General features: G+C 32.1%; 1 protein-coding gene across 1 annotated transcript in view; it reads left to right on the top strand.

Annotated features, from left to right (window-relative positions):
* The first annotated feature begins 1,429 nt into the window (after positions 1-1,429).
* The window catches only part of LOC129219156 (Ca(2+)/calmodulin-responsive adenylate cyclase-like), a 171,250-nt gene continuing 150,810 nt past the window's right edge, over positions 1,430-21,869 (top strand). The window contains exon 1 of the mRNA XM_054853475.1: positions 1,430-1,468. Within this exon, the coding sequence (XP_054709450.1) occupies positions 1,445-1,468 (24 nt within the window). The 5' untranslated portion in view covers positions 1,430-1,444. The remainder of the gene's footprint in view (positions 1,469-21,869) is intronic.

The raw sequence follows: 21,869 nt of genomic DNA, 5'->3' as shown, positions 1-21,869 counted from the left end.
TCGCTCAACAGCGACAATAGTCACACATCTTACACATTTAAAGAATCCTGGTAATTATTGATCCTGGGTCTGTGGATATAATGCTCTCTCTTGCCAGAATACTAACACAAAGTTAGCTGACATAGCTGGTGCTAGGCTACATACGAACGATACAACTAGGCCAGTTTACGTATGAAAATAGAAGCAGAAGTCTTAAGGGCTGTCACATTGTTTTGCCAGAAATAAAGCCCTGAGCGTTATTATTAGGTGCATTGTTACCCGCTTTAGAAAACTGCACTTATAAGGGGATTGTGTGGTAAAGTTAAATGGTAAAATATTTTCTTTTTCCAATGTAGTCGAGCAATGTATTATACAGTTAATTTCAGTCAAAAAAAAAAAAAAAAAAAAAAAAATTGAAGATCAGAAGATCAAGTTAAATAAAAATGCAAGTAATTTCAAAAAATTCATACATATATTGTAATGTTTAATGGTTTAACAAAAAAAAAATGTCCTTGCAATAAAATGATGTAGTTTTTGTAATTAACGTTTTAAATATTAATTGAGATCAGTGGATGTCCAATGCACTGCTCATTTAGTTAATACAAGACATGTTTTGATTTTAAATGTGTTTACCACAATTTGTCTTTTTTATCTAATTCATTCATTAATACAATCACTTATGCGATCAACCATTAATCACTTTATTTACGTTCCTTTATTTATTCATTCATTCTTTCCCCTTTTTTTCTTATTTATGCACTAATTTATTCACTCATTTATTTTGTCTCATATATTAATTCATTTACATATTCGTTTTTCGTTTCTTTATTTTTTCTTTTGTTCATTAATTCGTTTGATTAAAAAACTTTTAATAATCAATTCGAAAATATTTCACAAGAAACAATTTTTTTTCTCACTTTGCCCAATGAAAAAACCCTTGATTTCCCCGTTAGTTTGAAGATACATATTTACTGCCAAAAATCCATAATAATGTTTCAATGCCAAATTTTACTATAAAATACCTTGTTACTATGAACTGTTATTTTCAAAACAAATTATAAATATTTTCGTTTCGATCTTAACTATTTGATTCCCCTACTTGATAATTTTGACTGCAAAAACCACAGTAATTATTACGCTTAATAACGTTTTTTAATGTATTGTAGCATTGAGTATAAATGAAATGGCATTAGTATAGCTTAAAATTCTGATTTTTTCGAATACTGCTCTTTTTTTCTGTGAGATACACCATTACTGTCACCAGTGAGAGAGAAAAAAGTTTACCAGAAGCAGTGAATGTTTTTCTAATCAATGTTAAATGTTTTCCTTTTTTTTCCAGGTAGCGGCAAATCTTTTGGTTTTCTTGGGAGTGAACATAGTTGGTCTTTTTGTACACAACTTGATGGAACGAGCTCAGCGAAAGGCTTTCATGGACACGCGAAATTGCATTAAAGCACGGCTTGAGATGGAGGATGAGAACGAAAAGTTGGTAAGTGCCTTTCTTTCGATCCTGCAAAATTTTATTTCTTTCCTTATTTGCACACATTTTCAGTATGTCACACAAAATTCGCATTAGATAAAATTGCTGTTTTTAAAACCTTACAGTTGAGTGATTCCAAAAATAAAGCTTTTTATATCAAAAAAGGAAAAAATCGCGTTTTAAGCGACTTGCAAAATGAGTATATATATATAATATATATATATATATATATATATATATATATATATATATATATATATATATATATATATATATATATATATATATATATATATATATATATGGTAGCATCCCATGTCAATTCAACAAGGGCTGTAACATGATGGTATCGGATTTTTTTAAATTTAACATTTGTTAAAATTCATAAAAAAATAAGAAACACGTTTTTTTTTATGCTTTTCCCGAAAAAATTATTGGGCCGAGATACAGGCCGCCAAATATGCAGTCCTGTCATGTTTTCTCACTTGGGATTTTCTTCAAAGTCTTTAAAGTACATTATCTCAGAGACGGTAGAACATATTTTGTTGCAGTTTGTTTTATTTGAAAGGATATATTTTTCTTGTGTAAAAAAATATGCAACATTTTGAAATGTGTGCTTTAGTTTTTTTTCCAGTCTTTTGAAGAAAAAAAGTTGATTTTTTTTTTTTTTCTCAAATATGCCAATTTTAACAATTTTCACTTTTTTACAGTTTATTAGTACCACTGAGCACTACGTTCCCTGAAAAGAAGAGCTTCCACTTTTTCGTTTATCATATTTTATAGGCATTTGAAAAAATGAGGGTTTTTAATGAACCTTTATGTATAGGCAGACATGAAAATTCACATTTTTTTCCCCACAGCAAGTGGCCAGAAAACACTTTTAATTCAGTCATATAGCGAAACTTTCATTTTGAGTTGCCATTTTATTCAGGATACTGAATTTAGCTAGAACAAGATGGCATATTGCGCTTAACTATTCTTTCGGCGTGCTACGCTGAAAGGTTGCGTGGGAAAATGCAGCGAATCGGTTGGAGACCGCGTTCTTGTTTTCATAAAAATTAAAACTCCTGGATAAAGTAGACTTAAAATGAAAATTTCCCTATATAGCTTAATTAAATGTGTTTCCGGCCACTTGTTGCGAATTGTTTTTTTGAATTTTCAGGTCTGCAAGTACGTAAAGAGTTCCTTAAAAACCCTCATTCTTTCAAATGCCTCTAAAATCTGTTAAACGAAAAAGTGGAAGCTCTTCTTTACAGGGAACATAGTGATCAGTGGTACTAATAAACTGTAAAAAAAAATGAAAATTTTTGAAATTGACATATTTGAGAAAAATGAAAAAAAATATTTTAAACTTTTTTTTTTTTTCAAAAGACTGTGGGAGAAAAACTAAAACACACATTTCAAAATGTTGCATATGTTTTTAAACAAGAAAAAATATCCTTTTGAAAAAATAAATCGCAACAAAATATGTTCTACCGTTCCCGAGATAATGTACTTTAAAGCTTTTGACGAAAATCCCAAGTGAGAAAACATGAGAGGACCGCCATTTTGGCGGCCTGTATCTCGGTCCAGGAATTTTTCTGGGCAAAAAAAAAAACATTTCTTAATTTTTTTATGAATTTTAACATATTTTAAATTCAAAAAAACCCGAGACGATCCTGTTACAGCCCTTGTTAAATTGACATGGACTCTACCATATATATTTTCGTTTCTCCATGTTTGAGAATCATCGTAAAAATTTTCAGATGTAACCTAATGTCTCAAAAACGATATTTTATTTCTTTTTTAACCTTATTTTCTTTGGCATTGTGTAAAATCGAGGAAAATGCTGGGAAATTGGAAAGAAATATTTTTCGCTCTGCTGTATGCTTTCTCAAATGAAATATCGTTTGAATTCCCTTCATTGTGATACTTTATACCCGAGTGTTGGTTAATGTATAAAATTAAAGCCAGTAGTTCTTGCTTCTCGCTCAAAAATAGGCAACAAGTTCTACGTTTACGTTTTTACTTCAAAATGATTTATTTTTACAAGAATTCAGAAATGTCGTAAGACATTCATTTCAAGAGAGCTGTAAACGACTTTATTTACAATGCAAATAATTTAAAAATATTTTTTCATTGTAAATTTTACTTTTAAATTTTATTTATTTATTTATTTTTTTTTTCTTACGAAAGAATAGAAGGGAAAATTATTTTTTATGGAAAGCTTTAAAAAGGTGTCTTTGAAGAGTAATGTAAATATTATTCTTATTTAAATTGCTTATTTATTATTATTATAAATACTCAATATTACGAATAACTTTTGTTGTAATTCAGTCAAATAATTTGCTTTTCTAATACACTTTCGACTAACTTTTTAATATTGACGAGCAGTTTTCTTTCCCTTTTTTTTAAATGTAAGAGAGACCAGAAGCGGATACAGATTACCATTTTTGAGGGGGGGGGGGGGTCATGCTAAAGAATGGCCCCATGGACGAACCTACAGTTTTCGGTATAAATTTTTTTTTCTGAAATTGCTTGACTGCCAGCACAAGCACCAAATCGTCCAGGAATCGTCCCACCACTTGGTATAGCATAAACTTTACTAATTAATTTTATAAGCATTGAAAAGAAGTAGTGCTTCAAATATTTACTTTTTAAAGCTTGAAAAGATTACCGAAATCGTTTACATATTATTCATAAAATGTTTGAACACAATGAGGACGGATAATATTGCCGACATTTTAGGGGCTTATGACCCCCTTGACCCTCCCTTTGTATGCCACTGTGAGGGGCTTTTTTGGGTAAAATCTTATTCTAACTTTTAAACAGTTATCTTGGAAAGCATTTACAACTTAAGGTAATTGAGAGATAGTTAAGTTAATTGATTATTGATTTCCAGTAAGGTAGACTCGTATACTTCTGGCTAACACTTTTGTGAAAAACTAAGTGCTGAAATCCGTGCTTTGGCAATAACTCTGAGTTGGTAAAAATTGCCGCATATGCCCCGGGAGCAATTGATTTCAATCATGAATTACTTGAATAGCTTTGAGAAAACATATGGGAGACAAAACAGAAGACTATAGAATAATTTTCTACTTTACACTAACATTACGGACCAAAGAAAGATTTTAGAGAAATCTGGAAACTGCTGTAAATAAAAAGAACTCTGGTGGCCCAATTTTCGGAAACTTGCTAAGCAAAACGTGCAGTTTTACTCTGTTGTGAAAAAGTGTAGCCTCAGTTTTTATTCTTAAAAGTATGTATCGTGAAACCTGGGTGATAGATTTCTCTATTAAGTTCTAGCGGACTAGGAGTATATGCGGCGCCCATGACATAATGGGGGAGGGGGGGGGCATTTGTTTATAAATTTCTTTTAACTTTTAGTTACCCCCAAATTGCTTATTTTCACTTCAATATGCCTATGATGCTTTGTGGCGCTGCCCAAATTCAAGGAATTTAATTATTCAAATTCTTCTTTCAAGAAAAACCATCGCTACATGGCTTGAACTCCTATTGTGTCTATACTTTAAAACTGCTCGTTAGACTCTAACAGTTCATTTCCCGAATGCAGGGATATTTAATCTTCTCGATCAACACGCTTGTACCATCTGGTGTTGTTAATAAGTATGCAAATTAGTTTCATATTAAACTAGCTAATGTTAGTCAATAAGCCAATAACAGTCTGCCCGGAGTTTTCGATTATAACATTGTAAAAACAAATTTATTCGCTTCCAAAAAAAGCAAATTAAACAGCTAGCGCAAAATATTTTTTCTCCCATCGAGAATACTTTGTATCTTGTATATTCTATAAAGTCATATAATCTCGAAAGACATTATACATTCTAAGTGATGCGTTCAAAATGTATATTGATAGACTTGTCACTTAACTCTTTCTTGGAATTTCAAAATTTAACTGCCAAAGCGGTTATTTTGCTTCCAGAACATATTTTTCGACGTTAACGTACAGTAAACTCCCGATTATCGGCGGTCGGATTATCCGCGGTGCTTTTAAATTTTTTTTTTCAACGGTGGTGACTAACGATTATGTTATTGCATGTTTTTAGTTTTTTCATATATTTTTTTGAATCAATGTCATTGTTTTTCCTATAACTTTTATGTATGTATGAGTTTTATTCCTATTTTTAGCTATTGTATACACAGGTTTTTTTTATCTATAATTTGGATTATCCGCGGTTTCGCTTATCCACGGTTACCGTGCCTCCCTAATCCGCGGATAATCGGGAGTTTACTGTATTTCAAAAACGCATTAAATTTTCTCACAAGAACAATATCCGCGGAGAAATGCCGAAAGATATTCAACTCTAACTACAGTTTCTGTACCTTTGAAAGGTGATAAACGGAATTAAATGTTTCTATAGATGTATATTTAGAAACACAGAGTTGATAGCTCGTTAAATGGGGGAAAATTAGCAACATTATCTTAATTAAGTTGCTTTTACTACCGTTAATTACTTGTAAATTACTTTGAACTCCGTAAATTATTGAAAATTAACTAGCTTCTAGCGAGCTGACAGTAAAATTGAGTGAAAAAGGTTTACTAAAGTGCGAAAAGTTAGAAATGTCATAGAAACAACGTTAATGTTTTACAAAAATAGCAATAAGACATTGCGGACACGTGTTTTGGGGTTTCGAGGAGACCCAGATAGGAAGTTTTGTTATCCGCACGCTTATTTTTCTTGCATTGAAAAAGGTGATTTATAACAGCAAACGTGCGTCTGCATTTTCTTGCTGATATTTGCAACTTTATTGTCCCTATTATGTTTTAAAATTAGAGCTTATTCTTGAAATATTTACGAGCTTAGCCAGCAGATTTTCATTGTCCAAGTTCCAAACATTTTCATCGACCATTCAAACACTATCCCAAAGTTTATTTATTTTTCACAATCATGAATTTCTTGCTCGATAGGTGATTGTAATTAGCCAAGAAATATGTCTTCTCGAGCTTTATTGTATGCAACCCTTAAGAAAACAATTAATTCGGAAATATTAGGATTTGAAATTTTTTTGTAACCAGCTAAAAACAAATATCAGTGACGCTTTTGCGTTACACTTCTTCTTCTCTTAAATTTCAATACAAAAAAAGAAATGGTTTCGTATGGACAACCACTATTCTGCTATTAGAGAGCGGATGACGGGAAATGCACTCGTATATTAAAACCAGATCAATCCATGAATCTTTAAATGTGTTTTTTTTTAGAATTATTATTATTATTTGATAATTTTTTTGTCTGTACTATCACGCCAAGAAGCAATTTGGAACGAATCCCTCTCGGTGAAGTAAAAATCCATTTTACTTCAAAACCATCTAGATTCAGGCGTTTACCATATCGCCACTATAAAAACGTACGGGTGACATCAACAACATTGTTATAAGATGAATTGCTTCATCGGCTAATTTTTTTAATTTTACAGGTTAGTACATGGCGCAAAGGCGAGATATCAAATGAATTAAATTGGAATTTTAATGGAAAATTAAAAATAGAAATAAAATAAGGTCGATTTAGTTCGAAACTACTTCAACACAAATTACATTTTTTCTGCAAATAATTAGACCATACTGCAACTTTGAAAAAAGGAAGCAAAAATAAAATCGCAAGCAGAATGTTTTCAAATTAAAAAAAAAAAAAAAACCTGGGAAAAATAAGTGGGCAAAGCGTGAAATGTTTTTTGTCTCTCCTGTAAAATTTTTTAATATCGATTAAGCTGGCTTTGATACTAAAACGCTTCAAATGAACCATTTATATTTTCTTCCGTACGGAAAGATTATTTTAAATATTCTATGAGCACTTACAGAACTGATCTTCCTGATAAATCTAAATTACAAAAGTGCTTTAGTTAACAATGATCACTTTAACCACATGATGATTCTAGTTCTCCTCCTGTTTAAATTGGACAACGCCAAGTTGCGTCAAGATTTTCCAAAATCAAAATATCCAACTGCTACAAGTTATGAAGAAGGTATATTTTTTTTCGTTATTACATTATCACTTCAAAAGGAAAAACGTCATAAAGATGTTTGCTTTACGTGCTCCATTTGTATTCATAAAGAAACAGGAGGCTCCTTAGTGACTAAATTTTAGAGAGCAGGGCTTTCATTAAGCACTTCTGCTTCGTCTTACGGATTACGCACAGAATGCGAGATAAACTGCTTAAAGTGCTAAAAGACCTTAACAAAAGCGGTGAATACTTGGGGTAGAAAGATTTTATATTTCTGTTACTGTTTGATAAGACAATATGGGTGAGGGTGCGTTTCGCCGCTCTTCGATCATCGGTAATCCTTTCTTAAGTTGATTTCTCCTTTATTTCCGCCTTAATCCTTGCATAAGTAGTCAGCAGCTCTTTATTGCCTGAAATAATGCCTGTTTACCACAGTAAAAGATGAGGCCTGTTTGGGGGGGGGGGGGTATTCATGTTTTCGAGGCATGATGAGTAAAATGGCTTTGATTTAATCGATAGCTAGTCGAAAGGGATATAAACTGGGTAATTTTCAATATACGTACCTTTCGTAATGCGGCAAATATCATGTCTGAAGTCTAGGTCTTGTTTCACTCGCTGTAAGATGGAGTACCCCCCCCCCCCCCCCCCCCTATTATATAACAGACAATTTTTTTATGGGGATGTATCAAGGATCGTGAGTTTATGCCCCATGAGACACATGGTTTACAATATTTACGCAAAAAGATCACAACCTTTTTTGCTACAAGCTACAAATGATCGTGAAATGTTAGTGAGTGAAACAAAAATTAGACTTTAGACCTGGTAACTGCAGTGTTACGAAAGGTTCACATACCGAACATTTGGAAAACAAAACTTGCGCAGTTTCTTTATCCAACAAAGCGAAGTTTGCTGGACACACACTGCAATCATTGCGCACCAGCGACGATAGTGGAACATCTCAAAAATGTTAAACAGCGTAATATTATTTAGAGTATTACTGGCAAAACCTGTGTATAATGCTCTTGCTAAAGAACTGGTACAAAGTTTATTTACATAAATGGTACGTTTTGGCGCATAAACTGTCTTATCAATTGTGGCGTGAAAAACATTTCTCATTCCAACATTTCACTATTGTTCGTATTGAATCCAACACACATTTCTTCAAATGTCTCGAAAACTCATTTCTTCAGATACTACCGTTATCCTGCCCACACTGTTAAAAATTCAGGAAGATTTTCTGGTAATTGTTACTGTAAAATTGCATCGCCGACGCATCGCTGATTTTTACGGTAATTTATACCGGAGAAATAAGCAATCCCAGCGCCAACTGGTTGCTGTGGCCTACCGAGGAAACCGTAAAATTTTACAGTAACATTTGATTTTTACGGTAATAGTTACTGGCAACATTGATGCCAGTAACAATTACCGTAAATTTTCCGGAAAATTTTTAACAGTGCACGGCAGTATACTGATAACATGGACACTTCGCTGCACTCCTCGCCTCTTCTTACGACAGCCAGTTTAAGAAACTCCTGGTCTATAGAGCAGAAACAAAGTATCTGCCTTAAAGGTAGTTCTCAATTGAGTACTCAATTTGCCTTTGTATTCATACACGATACGCACTTATTTTTAACTCAGAGGTAAAGTTGAACTCGTATCTAGAAAGTTCCAAGAAGCGGGGCCACGCCGCACAGTGGTTCAAAACGACAAAAAAGCGGAAAAAATTCAATAACTTTGAATACTCTCAAAAAATGCTATGGGAAATTGTTAAAATTGTCGTATGATAATATTTATCTTTCTGTTGGCTGATCGTATTCACGGCGAAACCCCGATTTTAAGTCCCCCGAATCAACGTTTTCCCCGCGTTTTACGATTTTTATCATCAGGTCCCAGTTTTTCCGTGTACTAATAATATTAATTTAACCCGGATGACAAGTTTATTATCTATGAATTTCCCGTATTTTACGTTTTCCCTTGGCAGTTAAAAAAAGAGAAAAAATGTTTTAAAATTAAGCAACGTGTTTCCTTCTGTGCATTTTAAACATAATCCACTTTGTTGAAAGTTAATCCATGAAAACAGAAATGCTACTGCTCCATCCGTAGCCGACCTTGTGGACCCTTCGGCCGCCAATGAGGATGAACAAGAAGAGGAAACACAACTCGTCTCTTCTTTCAATACTGCATTCAAGAGCTTACTAATAGTGACAGACCATTTTCTTTTTCAAAAAAAAAAAAAAAAAAAAAACAGAAAAAAACTTAGCAAAGTATTTCAATCCTGGATGAATTCAATGACTCAGTATTACTGACTATTTTAAACCTGAACGCACGGATTCGTAACTTAATGTGTTAGAATGATCTAAATTGGTATATACAATAATGTTCTTTTCGTAAAATATCGCATTTTCACATTTTATAAGCGTCATCGTAGCAGCCTTTATTATTATTTTTGTTTCCTTTTTAATCTGATTTTTGCTTTCTACACATTTCTCATACTTTACGTTTTCCCATATTTTATGGGTGTTTTTTAATTTGAACCGACGTTTTCTCATATTTTATGTATTTTGTGTTTGATTTACGCCACTGAGAAACGTGAAATCGGGGTTTCTCTATAGTTCAAATTCATTTTTGTTTTTAGCGAAAAATATAAATTAAATCAGTTGTATGCAACACGCAAGGTTTATTTATTGGAATTGATACCCTGGAACAATATTTTCTGGCAATGTTGACAAATTGATAACAGCTTCATACTAAAATGAACTCGGAAAGGAAATCAGAAATTTCAAACGTTTGATTTTCTAGTTTCATTGTATTATGAACAGAATAGTTATTTAACTTTTTATACAGAATTCTGTATGAGGTTTAAAAATTTCTTTCTCATATGTATCTTCTTTAAAGCCGTACGAAACGAGTCCGAAAATTGTTATTTTCAGGTTACTACTGCATTGCGTGTAGAATAATGCTCCGCATTAAGCTATAACAACACGTAAATCTGTTTTAAAAAATCCTCTATATTTATTGATGAATGTTTCAAGAGCCCCAACTTTCGGAAACAGTAAGCAAACGTTTTTAGGCTCTCCTGCAAAGTAGTGAAACTGTGACATACTTAGTCTGGAGCATGTCAAATTTAATGACCAACTTCTTTGATAAAAAAGCAATTTAGCCCCGTCATAAGGTTACGGGTTATTTTCTAGCTTACTATATTGGTGTTTGTAAATAGCGAAAATCAAACAAAACATCTGCCACGACTGCAGTCGCAGGTGGTCGCAGCTAAAATGTTGTTGTTTATTTACAGGAAGGATTCAACTATTGATATATGTAAATTTTAGCCCACCGGAAGCCGCCGATAAAAGTATATTCCACAATATTTTTCATTATATTTTTTAGAAAATGATGTTTTTTTATTTCAGGTAGTTTTCAATTTTCATCAGTTTTTAATTTTTAACTAAGATGTAATATGCATCCTATAAGTGTGAAAAACCAATCAGAAATGACTTCTATTAAATTTTAGTCCTCCTTATTGAACGAATGAATTAAAACTGAAGTATAAGGTGTACGTCCGAAAAAAGTAAAAACATAATTGTTCAACAATCTTGCCTTATTTTTGTGAAGAAGGAATTTTTTTTTCAAAAACTCTTATGGAGTAAGTTACTACAACTCAAGAGCTAAGTAATTACGGCATGAAATATTTTTTATCTTAAAACCTAAAAATAGCTATTTTTTCCGCTCTTGAACCACTGTGCGCCGTCCCTATGTGCAGGGTCGTGAGCGGCACGACGGCGCCAGCGCCAAATAGGTGCCGAAATCTGCCAATTAAAAATGCTCCAAACGTGGAAAAAATTTCCAACCAAAAAAACAAAATCGAACAATTGAACTTCACATTGTACCTAATGGTGGCAGCGAAATTATACTTCTCAATTGAAACAAGCAATCCGTCTCGTTGCGTATCTAAAAAAAAAAAAAAACTTTTGAAAACATGCTGATGTGTGCATCACATGACTTCCTTTTACTCCAATTTAATGTCATTTCCCCATTATTGGCATTTTTAATTTGATTCAATAGTTTACTCTCTAAATGTCATCAACAGTAGCCAAATCGAAACCAAATTTTAAAAAAAAAAGTCGCAAAATTTGTCGCCAAGTTGGCGACAAAATTTGGCGACCAAAAGACCGGCGATATATCGCCAAGTGTCCGCCAAATTATAACACCACTTGAGTTTACATCGAAATTAACTATGATTTCCCCCCAAAAAGGGGCAAAAGACCCCCTTAGGAACATCCGAATGCAACTAAAAGGGAAGGTGCACAACTAGACCCCACTAGGAGTCCACGTACCAAATTTAAACTTTCTAGGACATACCGTTTTTGAGTTATGCGAGATACATACACACATACGTACATACAGACGTCACGAGAAAACTCGTTGTAATTAACTCGGGGATCGTCAAAATGGATATTTCGGGTATCTGTACGTTCCTAGGCATATATCCACGTGTGGTTGAGTCGAAATAAAAACCCAACATTTATTCGGGGGTGAGCAAAATAGAATTTAAGGCCGATTTTTGAGGGAATTTTTTTTCGCGAATACAATACTTCCTTTTTTGTAAAAGGAAGTAAAAATGTGTATTTCATATAATATGTGCTTGTTATTTGTGGTAGGTCGTTATTAATGGATTTAATTACATGCTAATAAAGTAATCAATTCAGAAGCAATAATCGTTACTGCGATTTGTTAATAATTTTTTTAATAAATTATTTTAAGTTCCTTTTAAAGAGGTAAATTTAATTTTTATTTATTGAATAGCTATGGCCAATTCTTTAGCACCGGTTTCGGGGCGGTAACTTACTGCTTAAAATGTTTGCTTACTCAGTTTTAATTCATTTTTTTTATAAAATTATTCGTTATTAAATAATATTTTTCTAGTTAAAATAACAAATAACATTGTTAGTAAGTATTTTTGCAAAATTAAATTGTTTATTAATACTAATAAGATATGTATGGAACTTATATTCATTTTTAAGCTGAACATATATTTTTTATGGTAATGTTATTTTTCTTAACCTCGATTTTTCCGGCATGCCGGAAAGGACCAGGCCAGTGTTATTGAAAATCTGGTAACCCCCGAATTTTGTGGCCTGCCGAATAATGCGGGGTAATACGGTACTTTAATGCGGTTTAAAGGATACGATGAATCTTCGTTTAAAACCTCATAAACCCTTGGGATTTTGAATTATCTCTATAAGCATTTCACAAGAGAACATTAAGAGTTGCCGTAAAGGAAAAACAATTTATGAATTTCACATTGTAAGTACATAAAGTTTTTTTTTTTTTTAAATTGCTTTGTTAGCATCAAATTTGGAGCTTATTTATGCTCGCAGAATATTTATATTTCTTTAAATTCGGTCAAATAATTTTTGTCTCACATTTTAATTAAAGATATGAGTTCATAAATTTAATGAAGAATTCTTTTTTTTTAATTTTTGATCTATTAATTTGAAGTGCCAATAGGTTTTTTACGTCCTACTCTTGGCTTTTACGAGCAACGTTTTCTCCATTTCTGTTTTATTATCACTTTATCTTTGCTCCAACTACATAGTTTGAACCAAACGTGGTCAACGTAATTATTTAAATATCTTGAGGATATTCGTTTTTGGGTAATCCTTCCGGTGTTTTAGGCTACTTCGAGTAAAATTCTTCAAAACGCTATCATTTTTTTTTTTTGGCATTGTACTAAAATGGGCTTGAGTTTAAAAAATACATCTGGGGGGAAAGGGGGCACATGTGAACATTTTTTTTTTCATTTCTTAGTTTCTCAAAAAAATTATTAATTTTTCGGATTAAAAGTGTCTCCATTATTGAATAGTCTTTTCTTTGTGCCCAGGAATTTTTTTTTTCAGATTTTTAAAAAAATATTTTTTTTATGGACCTTTTAAAAAATGTCTTCAATTGTTCACATGTGCCCCTGTAGGGAGCGCATGTTAACAAGCCTGGGGCACATATGAACACGATTGAAATACGCAGAATTGAATATGCGATTGAAACATCACATTTCAACGAAAACCTCTTTAATATAAAATGTATATATATATATATATATATATATATATATATATATATATATATATATATATATATATATATATATATATATATATATATATATATATATATATCAATTACATTGAACGGTTTTTAGCCTGTACTGATTCTGATTAAATTGTACAGTAAATGTTTAATAGGAAATTTTTTTTTTTTTCCGAATTATATAACTCTGCTAACTGTCAAATTTTAAACTTTCATAGCATGTTCTAATCACTGGATCGACAAGAAAAAAAAAACCCTTGAGACTAAACAATACAAAGAATATTTTATTATGAAAAGTTCATTCTTGTTATATACTGCGTTTAAGCTTCTAACAGAATACGATGATGAATTTAAAAATTATTTTAAACTTGAGTTTTAGTTGAAAGAAAATATTTTGTCTTTTTTTCCCCTGTAAATATTGTGTAACAAAAAATTGTTGACCATATATCTAGCAACAAAAGAATTTAAAAATGAAAAATACTAAAATAAATAAATATTTAATTAATAATAGTGTAACAATAATGAACACTAAATTTACAAGCTCATTGTATGAAAATAATAATTATAAATGTTTACACCTTCTTTTAACACTTCTAATAACGCTACACTCATATTTTATCACGGAGATTAAGGGAGACCGGGGATGGTTGGCTATAGGGGCAGGTAGACTAAGCAACACTAACTCGTAACCACATTGCGTGATTTTCATCAACTAATCACGAGCGTCGATGCCTCCCTGCGAGCCGCGAACTTGTGCGAAGTGAACCGCGGCAGGCGCGAGACGTTCGGAAGTGAGATCACATGTTGCGTTTTTGGTCTCGGTAAGGGTCATTCCATAGTGACTAACGTAACATTCGCAGCTGATTTTCAAACTCTTTCTTACTTACACCGGGAGTAAGAAAAAAATGTGTGTTTTGGTTTAATATGCAGATTTAAAATGTAAAAGGTGACTATTTTTCTATTCTACCAAGAATTGGAAGCAAAATAAGCGCTGGCAGGTGTTTTTTCACCAAAAAAGCCATCGTGACTAACGTAACATTTTTGCAACCCTGAGAAACAATGCTTATGTTACGAGGCAAATTGTTCTGAAACTTACGCAGGCATTTAAAATTGGCCGATATATTTGTAAGAGGTAAACAATCTATTTTTAAAAATGTACTACAGATTTATTACAGATAAATCTTTTTTGGCCATTAATGGTACTTTTACGAAAAACTGTGTGTGACTAACGTAACGTGTCTAACGTAACCATCGAATAACAAGCAATGAATGCATATTAAATAACTTTTTGAAATAAATGTCTTGCTCTTATATTACTTTTACACTTTTTACGAACCTTCTTTATGTTGCATTATGGTTCTTTCTTTACTTTTTTTCTATATTAGTGTGAGAAATTGAATGGAAGGATTCAGTTCAATTAACCCAATTCGAATGTGCGAAAAAAAATGAAAAAAAAAAACTGCTTTTACAAACTGAATAACATCATTTTGGGCTAATTAAATCCTAAATATCTCTCTTTTAAAAAATTATTTTTATGCAAGTTGATAATTTCACCGAATTCTAGTATTCTGCCGATACACTAGTTATCGTCATAAACTCCGTAGTACTTTTCATTGGCATATTATTTTTTAAGATTTACTGATTCATCGAACGAATAGTGTTGTGCATCCTTTTGAATTAAAATGTAATATTGAAAAAAAAAATATTCGAACGTTTTTGCAGAATGCGTTTTAATTCCAGATATCACCGCAAATGTTTGAATTTCTAATTGATCATTCTTGCATTTTATGAAATATATGAGCAGCCATTACTTCATTTTAATAATAGGTGGAGATGTATTTTCTAAAAAATAGAGACGTTCTCCTTTGTTAAGACTGTATTTCTATTATCTTAATTCTTAAGCTTGGATTCTTGTTTTGAATGCACATTCAGCAGAGTACTCATTTTGCTTTACTCGCCTTTTTTCTTTTGTAATAATTCTTTAAATTGGAAGTATCTTTTTAAAGACCTTTAAAAAAAGTATTTTTCTAAGTAAACAGAAGGTCTACAATGTAATATTACTGGTATTTCTCACCCGTTATATTTTTAATCAATATAGAATGCCTACATATATTCAAAATTGTTCATGAAAATGTACATTAAATTAAATAAGTTTTAAATATTAGCAGTCATTTTTAAAATGTTACGTTAGTCACATGCAAACTGTTACGTTAGTCACAGCTCAAATGTTACGTTAGCCACACTAATTATTTTATACCTACTAATAATAAATAAATATTTTGCACTTTTTAAGTAGATATGATACAGATGTAAGAAAATAAAATGTGCTGTTTGGTTTAATCATCTGGTTTAGTTTTTAAGCAGAAAATAGTACATTTTCGTGACTAACGTAACGCCAATATTTTCAGTGAAATAACCAAACTAATTAAAATACTTTTTTCCACATGCTAATCCTTTTCTACAACCTCGCACCGTTTAGAGCCAGAAGAAAAACACCGAATGAAATTTTTGCACTGTTACTGGATTTATGTACTAGAAAGTATGCTGAATGAAATGATAGGTCACAATTAAGGCTTTGTGGGGAAAAAATTTCTGAGGTTGAGGTTGACATTTCTATGGAATGACCCGTAAGTAATTTTTTTCGTTCGTACTTTTTTTGTTATTGTGCCTATTAATCTGTTAGAAACAATGTTGTTCTTATGCCAAATTAAAATATAATTGTTCTATTATATATAACACAGTATTGCTTCTATGTTAGTGCCAGAGTTTGCATATGATGAGCAGGTAAAATTCAAAATGGCGTCAGGGGGTGGTTGACAAATTTTGTTCGGTTTAGATAGACTAATGATGATGGTAGATAGACTAATTGATTAGCGATTTATTACAATAATTCAAGTTACAATTAAGGTTGGAACAGAAAGTATACAAAGAATTAATCTTTACTTATTGTTATTTTTAAGTTTTGTTTTTAATATTTAAAATAAGAGAATTAAAAATTGTTACATTTATCAAAGTTCTTTGTGAACAGAGGAATGGATCTCAAATTTAAGTTTGTTTATATTAAACAGAAAGTTTCAATCATTTAGTAAACTTTGGTGTTTTATTTTATAGTAATCCTCTTTATTTACACTAATTACTGCCTAGGTCAACCTACCCCATGCGTATATGGTCAACTACCCCCCCCCCCCCGGACATGGGGTAGGTTGACTAAGTGTCAGGGGTTTATAAAATCGGCTAAATAAGTATTATAGTGATGAATATATAGGTCATATTATAGTGTTTTAGGTCCTGAATAGTTCTTCTATCTGCAGCAAATGTTGTTTTTGTCATATTAAGTTAAACATCAGAGATATACAAGCTTAAGTCAAAAGTTAGTCAAACATCCCCAGTCTCCCCTATATGGAAACTGTTTACATGTGCCCCTGCATATTGTGTTCACTAGTGCCCGTCATTTAGAACTAATTTTCAAAAACAAAGAATTCTTAATTTAATTTAAAAAATTGAACAATGGGTTAAATTTACTTGAATGTTCATATAAAGGTTTGAAATAATTAAGTTTAGCTTATTAATTAGTTTAAAACATAGACTAATAATAAGAGTAGACCGAGCTTTCCCAGACATGCTGATGAAAAAATTGGTTCATGGATACATCATGTGACTGGTGGAAGGCTTGGCGAAAACTTTGGCAGCATGGTTGCTAGATGGCAACATTATCTATAGTTTGGCACTCGACATGTATTTTAAGACGTAATGTGTTTTCATTATAATTTTTTTTTCCAGGTGCAGAGATTGAACTGTTTTTCTTTTAGCTATGCATTATTTTGACATTAGTAATTAGTTTTTGATCACAGTTTTTAGTAACTTTTATTTCATTTTGAAATGCTACGTCAGCGTTGGCGTGAACATAATGGCGTAAACGTTTTGCGTTAACGCAAAAATGTACTAATCGGTATCTTAAATTGAAAATGTAGGTAAAAATCTTACCGTTTGCCGATTCTTTTTGGGCGCTTGCATCTTTAATTGCCTAGAGAGTTATTGAAATTGACTAAAGAAAATTTACCGTACTATCTAAACGAAAAACTCACTATATTAACAAAATATTTACAACTTAGAATAACAAATTTGCAAATCGGACTCCATAAAAGATTATTCTTCCGTGTTCCATCAATTCTATTTATTTTATTTCTCGCGGGAGTTGATCGTCTGCTACGATCAACGCCCGCTGTTGCTAGGATATCCACCAGTCACATGGTTTAGTTTATGAGCAGCAAAAGGGTTGCCATAGCTCGGTCTATTCTTATTATTAGTCTATGGTTTAAAAGATATTATTACATGAAGAAGAGAGTGATAAATTACATCAGCAACTCCTAAAACAAAGAAGCTGTTACCACAGAAACATAAACTGGCTCCTTACTCAAAACGTTTGGCCAAGAATTAGGACTAATTCTGACATTACTCGAGAAAATTTCAAGATTTTTTGCTTGACGTTGTCTTGGTAAAACATACTTTAATCACATGCGCCCGATGCTCACGTGTACTTCCCCCTATTTGCTTGCATTCATATTCATCCACATCTGCAACTTGCTATCAAATTTTAGTTCGTTATTTCTTGAATTTTTAAGGGAGAAGACAGCACATTGAGACAAAGGCTATAATTTTAAAACGACTGTTGGCGCACTACAGCCTATTAAGACTCTTGCGCCAAAACCTCAATCCAACCAACCAACCAAAACGACTGACCAAAATAAAAACTGCATAAAACCCATCTAGGCATTACGCATAGTAATTTTTGGAAATAATGTTTAGTGTCTTGAACAAGTCTGTTCTTCAAAAAATCAGTAATCCAACGTTATAAAGCAAAAAAATTGAAAAATATTGCAGACACGTGTTTCGGTGTTACAAGGAACACCTTTTTCAATGCAAAGAAGTGTGAGCTTCTGGATAAAAAGTCATCCGAGAAAAGCAACACGGGTGGAACGGGAGATAGTATAAATATCAAAAAATTGAAATTAAACAAAACAAAAGAGAAAAATGACACCTGGAGGCAAAATGTATTATATAATTCCATCAGGAAAAAAACCGTTAAGTAATAAATTTTCCAAGAAAAACCCATAAACAATGCAAAAAGTCCAAAAATGAAACCACTCTGAATAAATTAGCAATAAAATTTACCAGCGGGAAAAAACTATGTATGAAAGCAATGTATCAAATGGAGAAATGCATTTAAGAACAAAGTGAAGGATAAACATATTGGAATTAGTTAATCACAAAAAAGAAATAAGAAAGCAAAAAATGAAAAAAATAAAAGTAAGAAATGTACGGACGTTTACATAAAAATAATAGAAAAACTAAACCAATTTTAACAAAGGAGTCCACACAGAAGAAAAATAGGGAATTGCGTCATTTTATCTTTTTTGTTTTGTTTAATTTCTATTTTTTGATATTTATACAATCTCCTGTTCCACCGTGTTGCTTTTCTCGGATGACTTTTCATCCAGAAGCTCACACTTCTTTGCATTGTAAAAGGTGTTCCTTGTAACACCGAAACACGTGTCTGCAATATTTTTCAATTTTTGTGCTTTATAACGTTGGATTACTGATTTTTTGAATTGTCAGCACAAAGGTATTTATTCGTTATTAAGTCTATTCTTATTGAGTTATCTTTTTTTGTTGGTAGGATAAGTATTCTGGCTCACAGCTAAAAATGAACGGCCATTATTTTTATTCCAGCATCATTCCATCTTCTTCTAAACATTCCATCTTGTTCTAAACTGAACTTCTCTTTTTGTTGTAAATCATATTTCCAAGTGATCGAATTATTTCATTTGAAAATGATGGAATGGGTCAGTTTAGGAGACTAGTGCTGCATGGAGACACATTGGGACAAGAACCAAGAATAAAAGATGTCTTTTCATACTTAACTGTATGGCAATTAAGAGTTTCAGACAATGTTTGGCACTTTTTTTTTCTTCGTGTTGATGCTCCACTACAGTTGGCTCTCTGTTTAACGAAGCTCTATTTAAACGACTTTCTCTATTTTACGACGGCTTTTCACAGTCCAGATGGTCCACTGTAGTGTTAAAAGCATTCTATTTAAGGACGCTCTCTACTTAAGGGGTCTAAGGACCCTTAAACTTCAAAATTTTCGACTTTCTGGAAAAAATATGTGTTATGCATAATTTGATTCTGAACAATTTTGATACCTTATTTTTTACCAAAAACTTTTCAAGTTATCGTAAAAATGCGTAAACTTTCCCCATAGAGATTTTTGTTAATAGCAGCTGTTTAAGCCTCTTTTTCTCAGGTACCGGTTTCTTCGGTTTTCTCGTTTTGCGCGCATGATATCTCAGAAAGTTTCTTATATATTTCCATAAAACTTTTTATACATGTTTGTCTGGTATATATTTATGATCTGAACCTAAATTTTAACTAAAAATGAAAGGTAATATTAAAAAATATATATATTTTTGCCCAAAATTTTGGAAATTTTTTATTATGACTTGTAAAATTTCAAAAATTAATAAATAATTTTTAAAAAATTAAACAAATTTAGATTTACATAAATCTTTGTTAACATAAATCTCTATGGGGAAAGTTTACGCATTTTTAAAATAACTTGAAAAGTTTTTGGCGTATGGTAATAAATAAGGTATCAAATTGTTCAGAATTAAAATATGCATAACATATATTTTTTCCAGAAAGTCAAAAATTTTGAAGGTTAAGGGTCCTTAGACCCCTTAAAGACGAATTTTGTGGTTCCTTGAAAGTCGTTAAACAGAGAGCCAACTGTATTCTAAGCATATTCAGCGAGCTAATTTTCTGTTTAGAAAAATATACTATGTGTGCCCTTGTGTGTAAGTTCATGAATGATCGTTTGTGATTATTATCTCAAACTTGACCCTTAGTCTTATTGAAATTGTCAAAACGTATGAGAGACACATTTGCGACACTTTGGCATATATGTTAGTGTATTTATATTGATTTATTACTTATTTTTATTTAAAAACCACGGTGGAATTTTGACTAAGTATTAGAGAGATGATCATTTAAAATGAAAGATCTTTCATGGAAAGCAAAATAGTAGGTTGATAAAAATAAATAAACCCCTCTTCCCATAAAATAAGTCTTCCCCTCTTCCCATAGCAAATTCAAAACCATTTTCTAAACATAAAAATAAAAATAATAATAATTGAGGAAAACGATTAAACTGTATTATTACACCACGAAACTAAACATGGACCACACAACAGCCTGATGTGATCATACTGTGAACCAATTCGACAAGTATACAAATAAATGCGCACTACCTTAAGGGGTTGTGCCTTATTTATTTATCACTGGTAGAGTGGAAGCTCCTCCCCCCAAAAAAGCAAGAGCCCTCCCCCCCCCAAAAAAAAGAAAGAAAGAAAAAGTTCAATTGCGCAGTCTGTGCCGTGACCCCCCTCCCTCCAGGTGGGAAATCCTGTAAAAGCTATGAAGAATGACTGAACAAAAAAACCCGTACGCAGAAAGAAACTGATGAAATTTCAACAAGCCCGACAACTTTGGAAAGATTGCACACACAAAAAGTACAAAGAAACAATAAATCAGTTAAACACAGTCAGTGAAGAAACATACACACTCAAAACAAAAAAAAAAAAAAAAAAGAATAAATAAATAAGTTTAAAAAGCCCTTTTCTTTGGAGGAAAATTGTGCAACTAATTCAGAGTGCATGATGGCCAAACTTTGAAAGTTAGAAAGTAGTATACAGTGAGTTTTTATAAAAAAAAAATCAAAGCAGTCTATTTCATGCTACAATTCTTTCCGCAATGAAGAATCATACAGAGTGAAATTTGCAAAAGTTGTTTTGCTTTTCCGGAGAGAGAGAGAGAGAGAGAGATTTGAAGGGGGGGGGGGTGATGCATCACAAATACCGAGCCATTACTTCATTACTAACCCTGTGATAAATCACAGAGGACAATAATAGTTTAAAGAAACGTTTATACAGGGTGACAAGAGATAACTTTTACACACATAATACATAATAACTCTAATGCTAATGTAAATATTACGACCAAACTTCAAAATAAATATGAGTACATTATTTCATCTAATAATATTTACAAATTTTCAAAGTGGCTACCTTTAGGATGAATACAGAGCTTTAAAAGTGTCACAAAATTTTTGGCTCTGGGCCGCAACTTACCTACTGATATTTTATTCTATAATTTGCATAATGATTTCCTTTGGGATGACAAAGTTTTATGAGGTTTAGCACACACCCTTGTCTCCACGATGGATCAAACAGAATAATCCATTATGTTCAAATCTGGGGAATACGGTGGTCATTCTTGAGTCCAATGAAATCCGGAAAATGTATCTTGCACCAGTCTTGAGTGCTTTTAGCTC

Source organism: Uloborus diversus, chromosome 3 (assembly GCF_026930045.1).
Source record: "Uloborus diversus isolate 005 chromosome 3, Udiv.v.3.1, whole genome shotgun sequence".
In the NCBI taxonomy this organism is placed as follows: domain Eukaryota; kingdom Metazoa; phylum Arthropoda; class Arachnida; order Araneae; family Uloboridae; genus Uloborus; species Uloborus diversus.
Note: the sequence above shows the minus strand (reverse complement) of the source record. Positions and strands in the feature narration are given on the sequence as shown.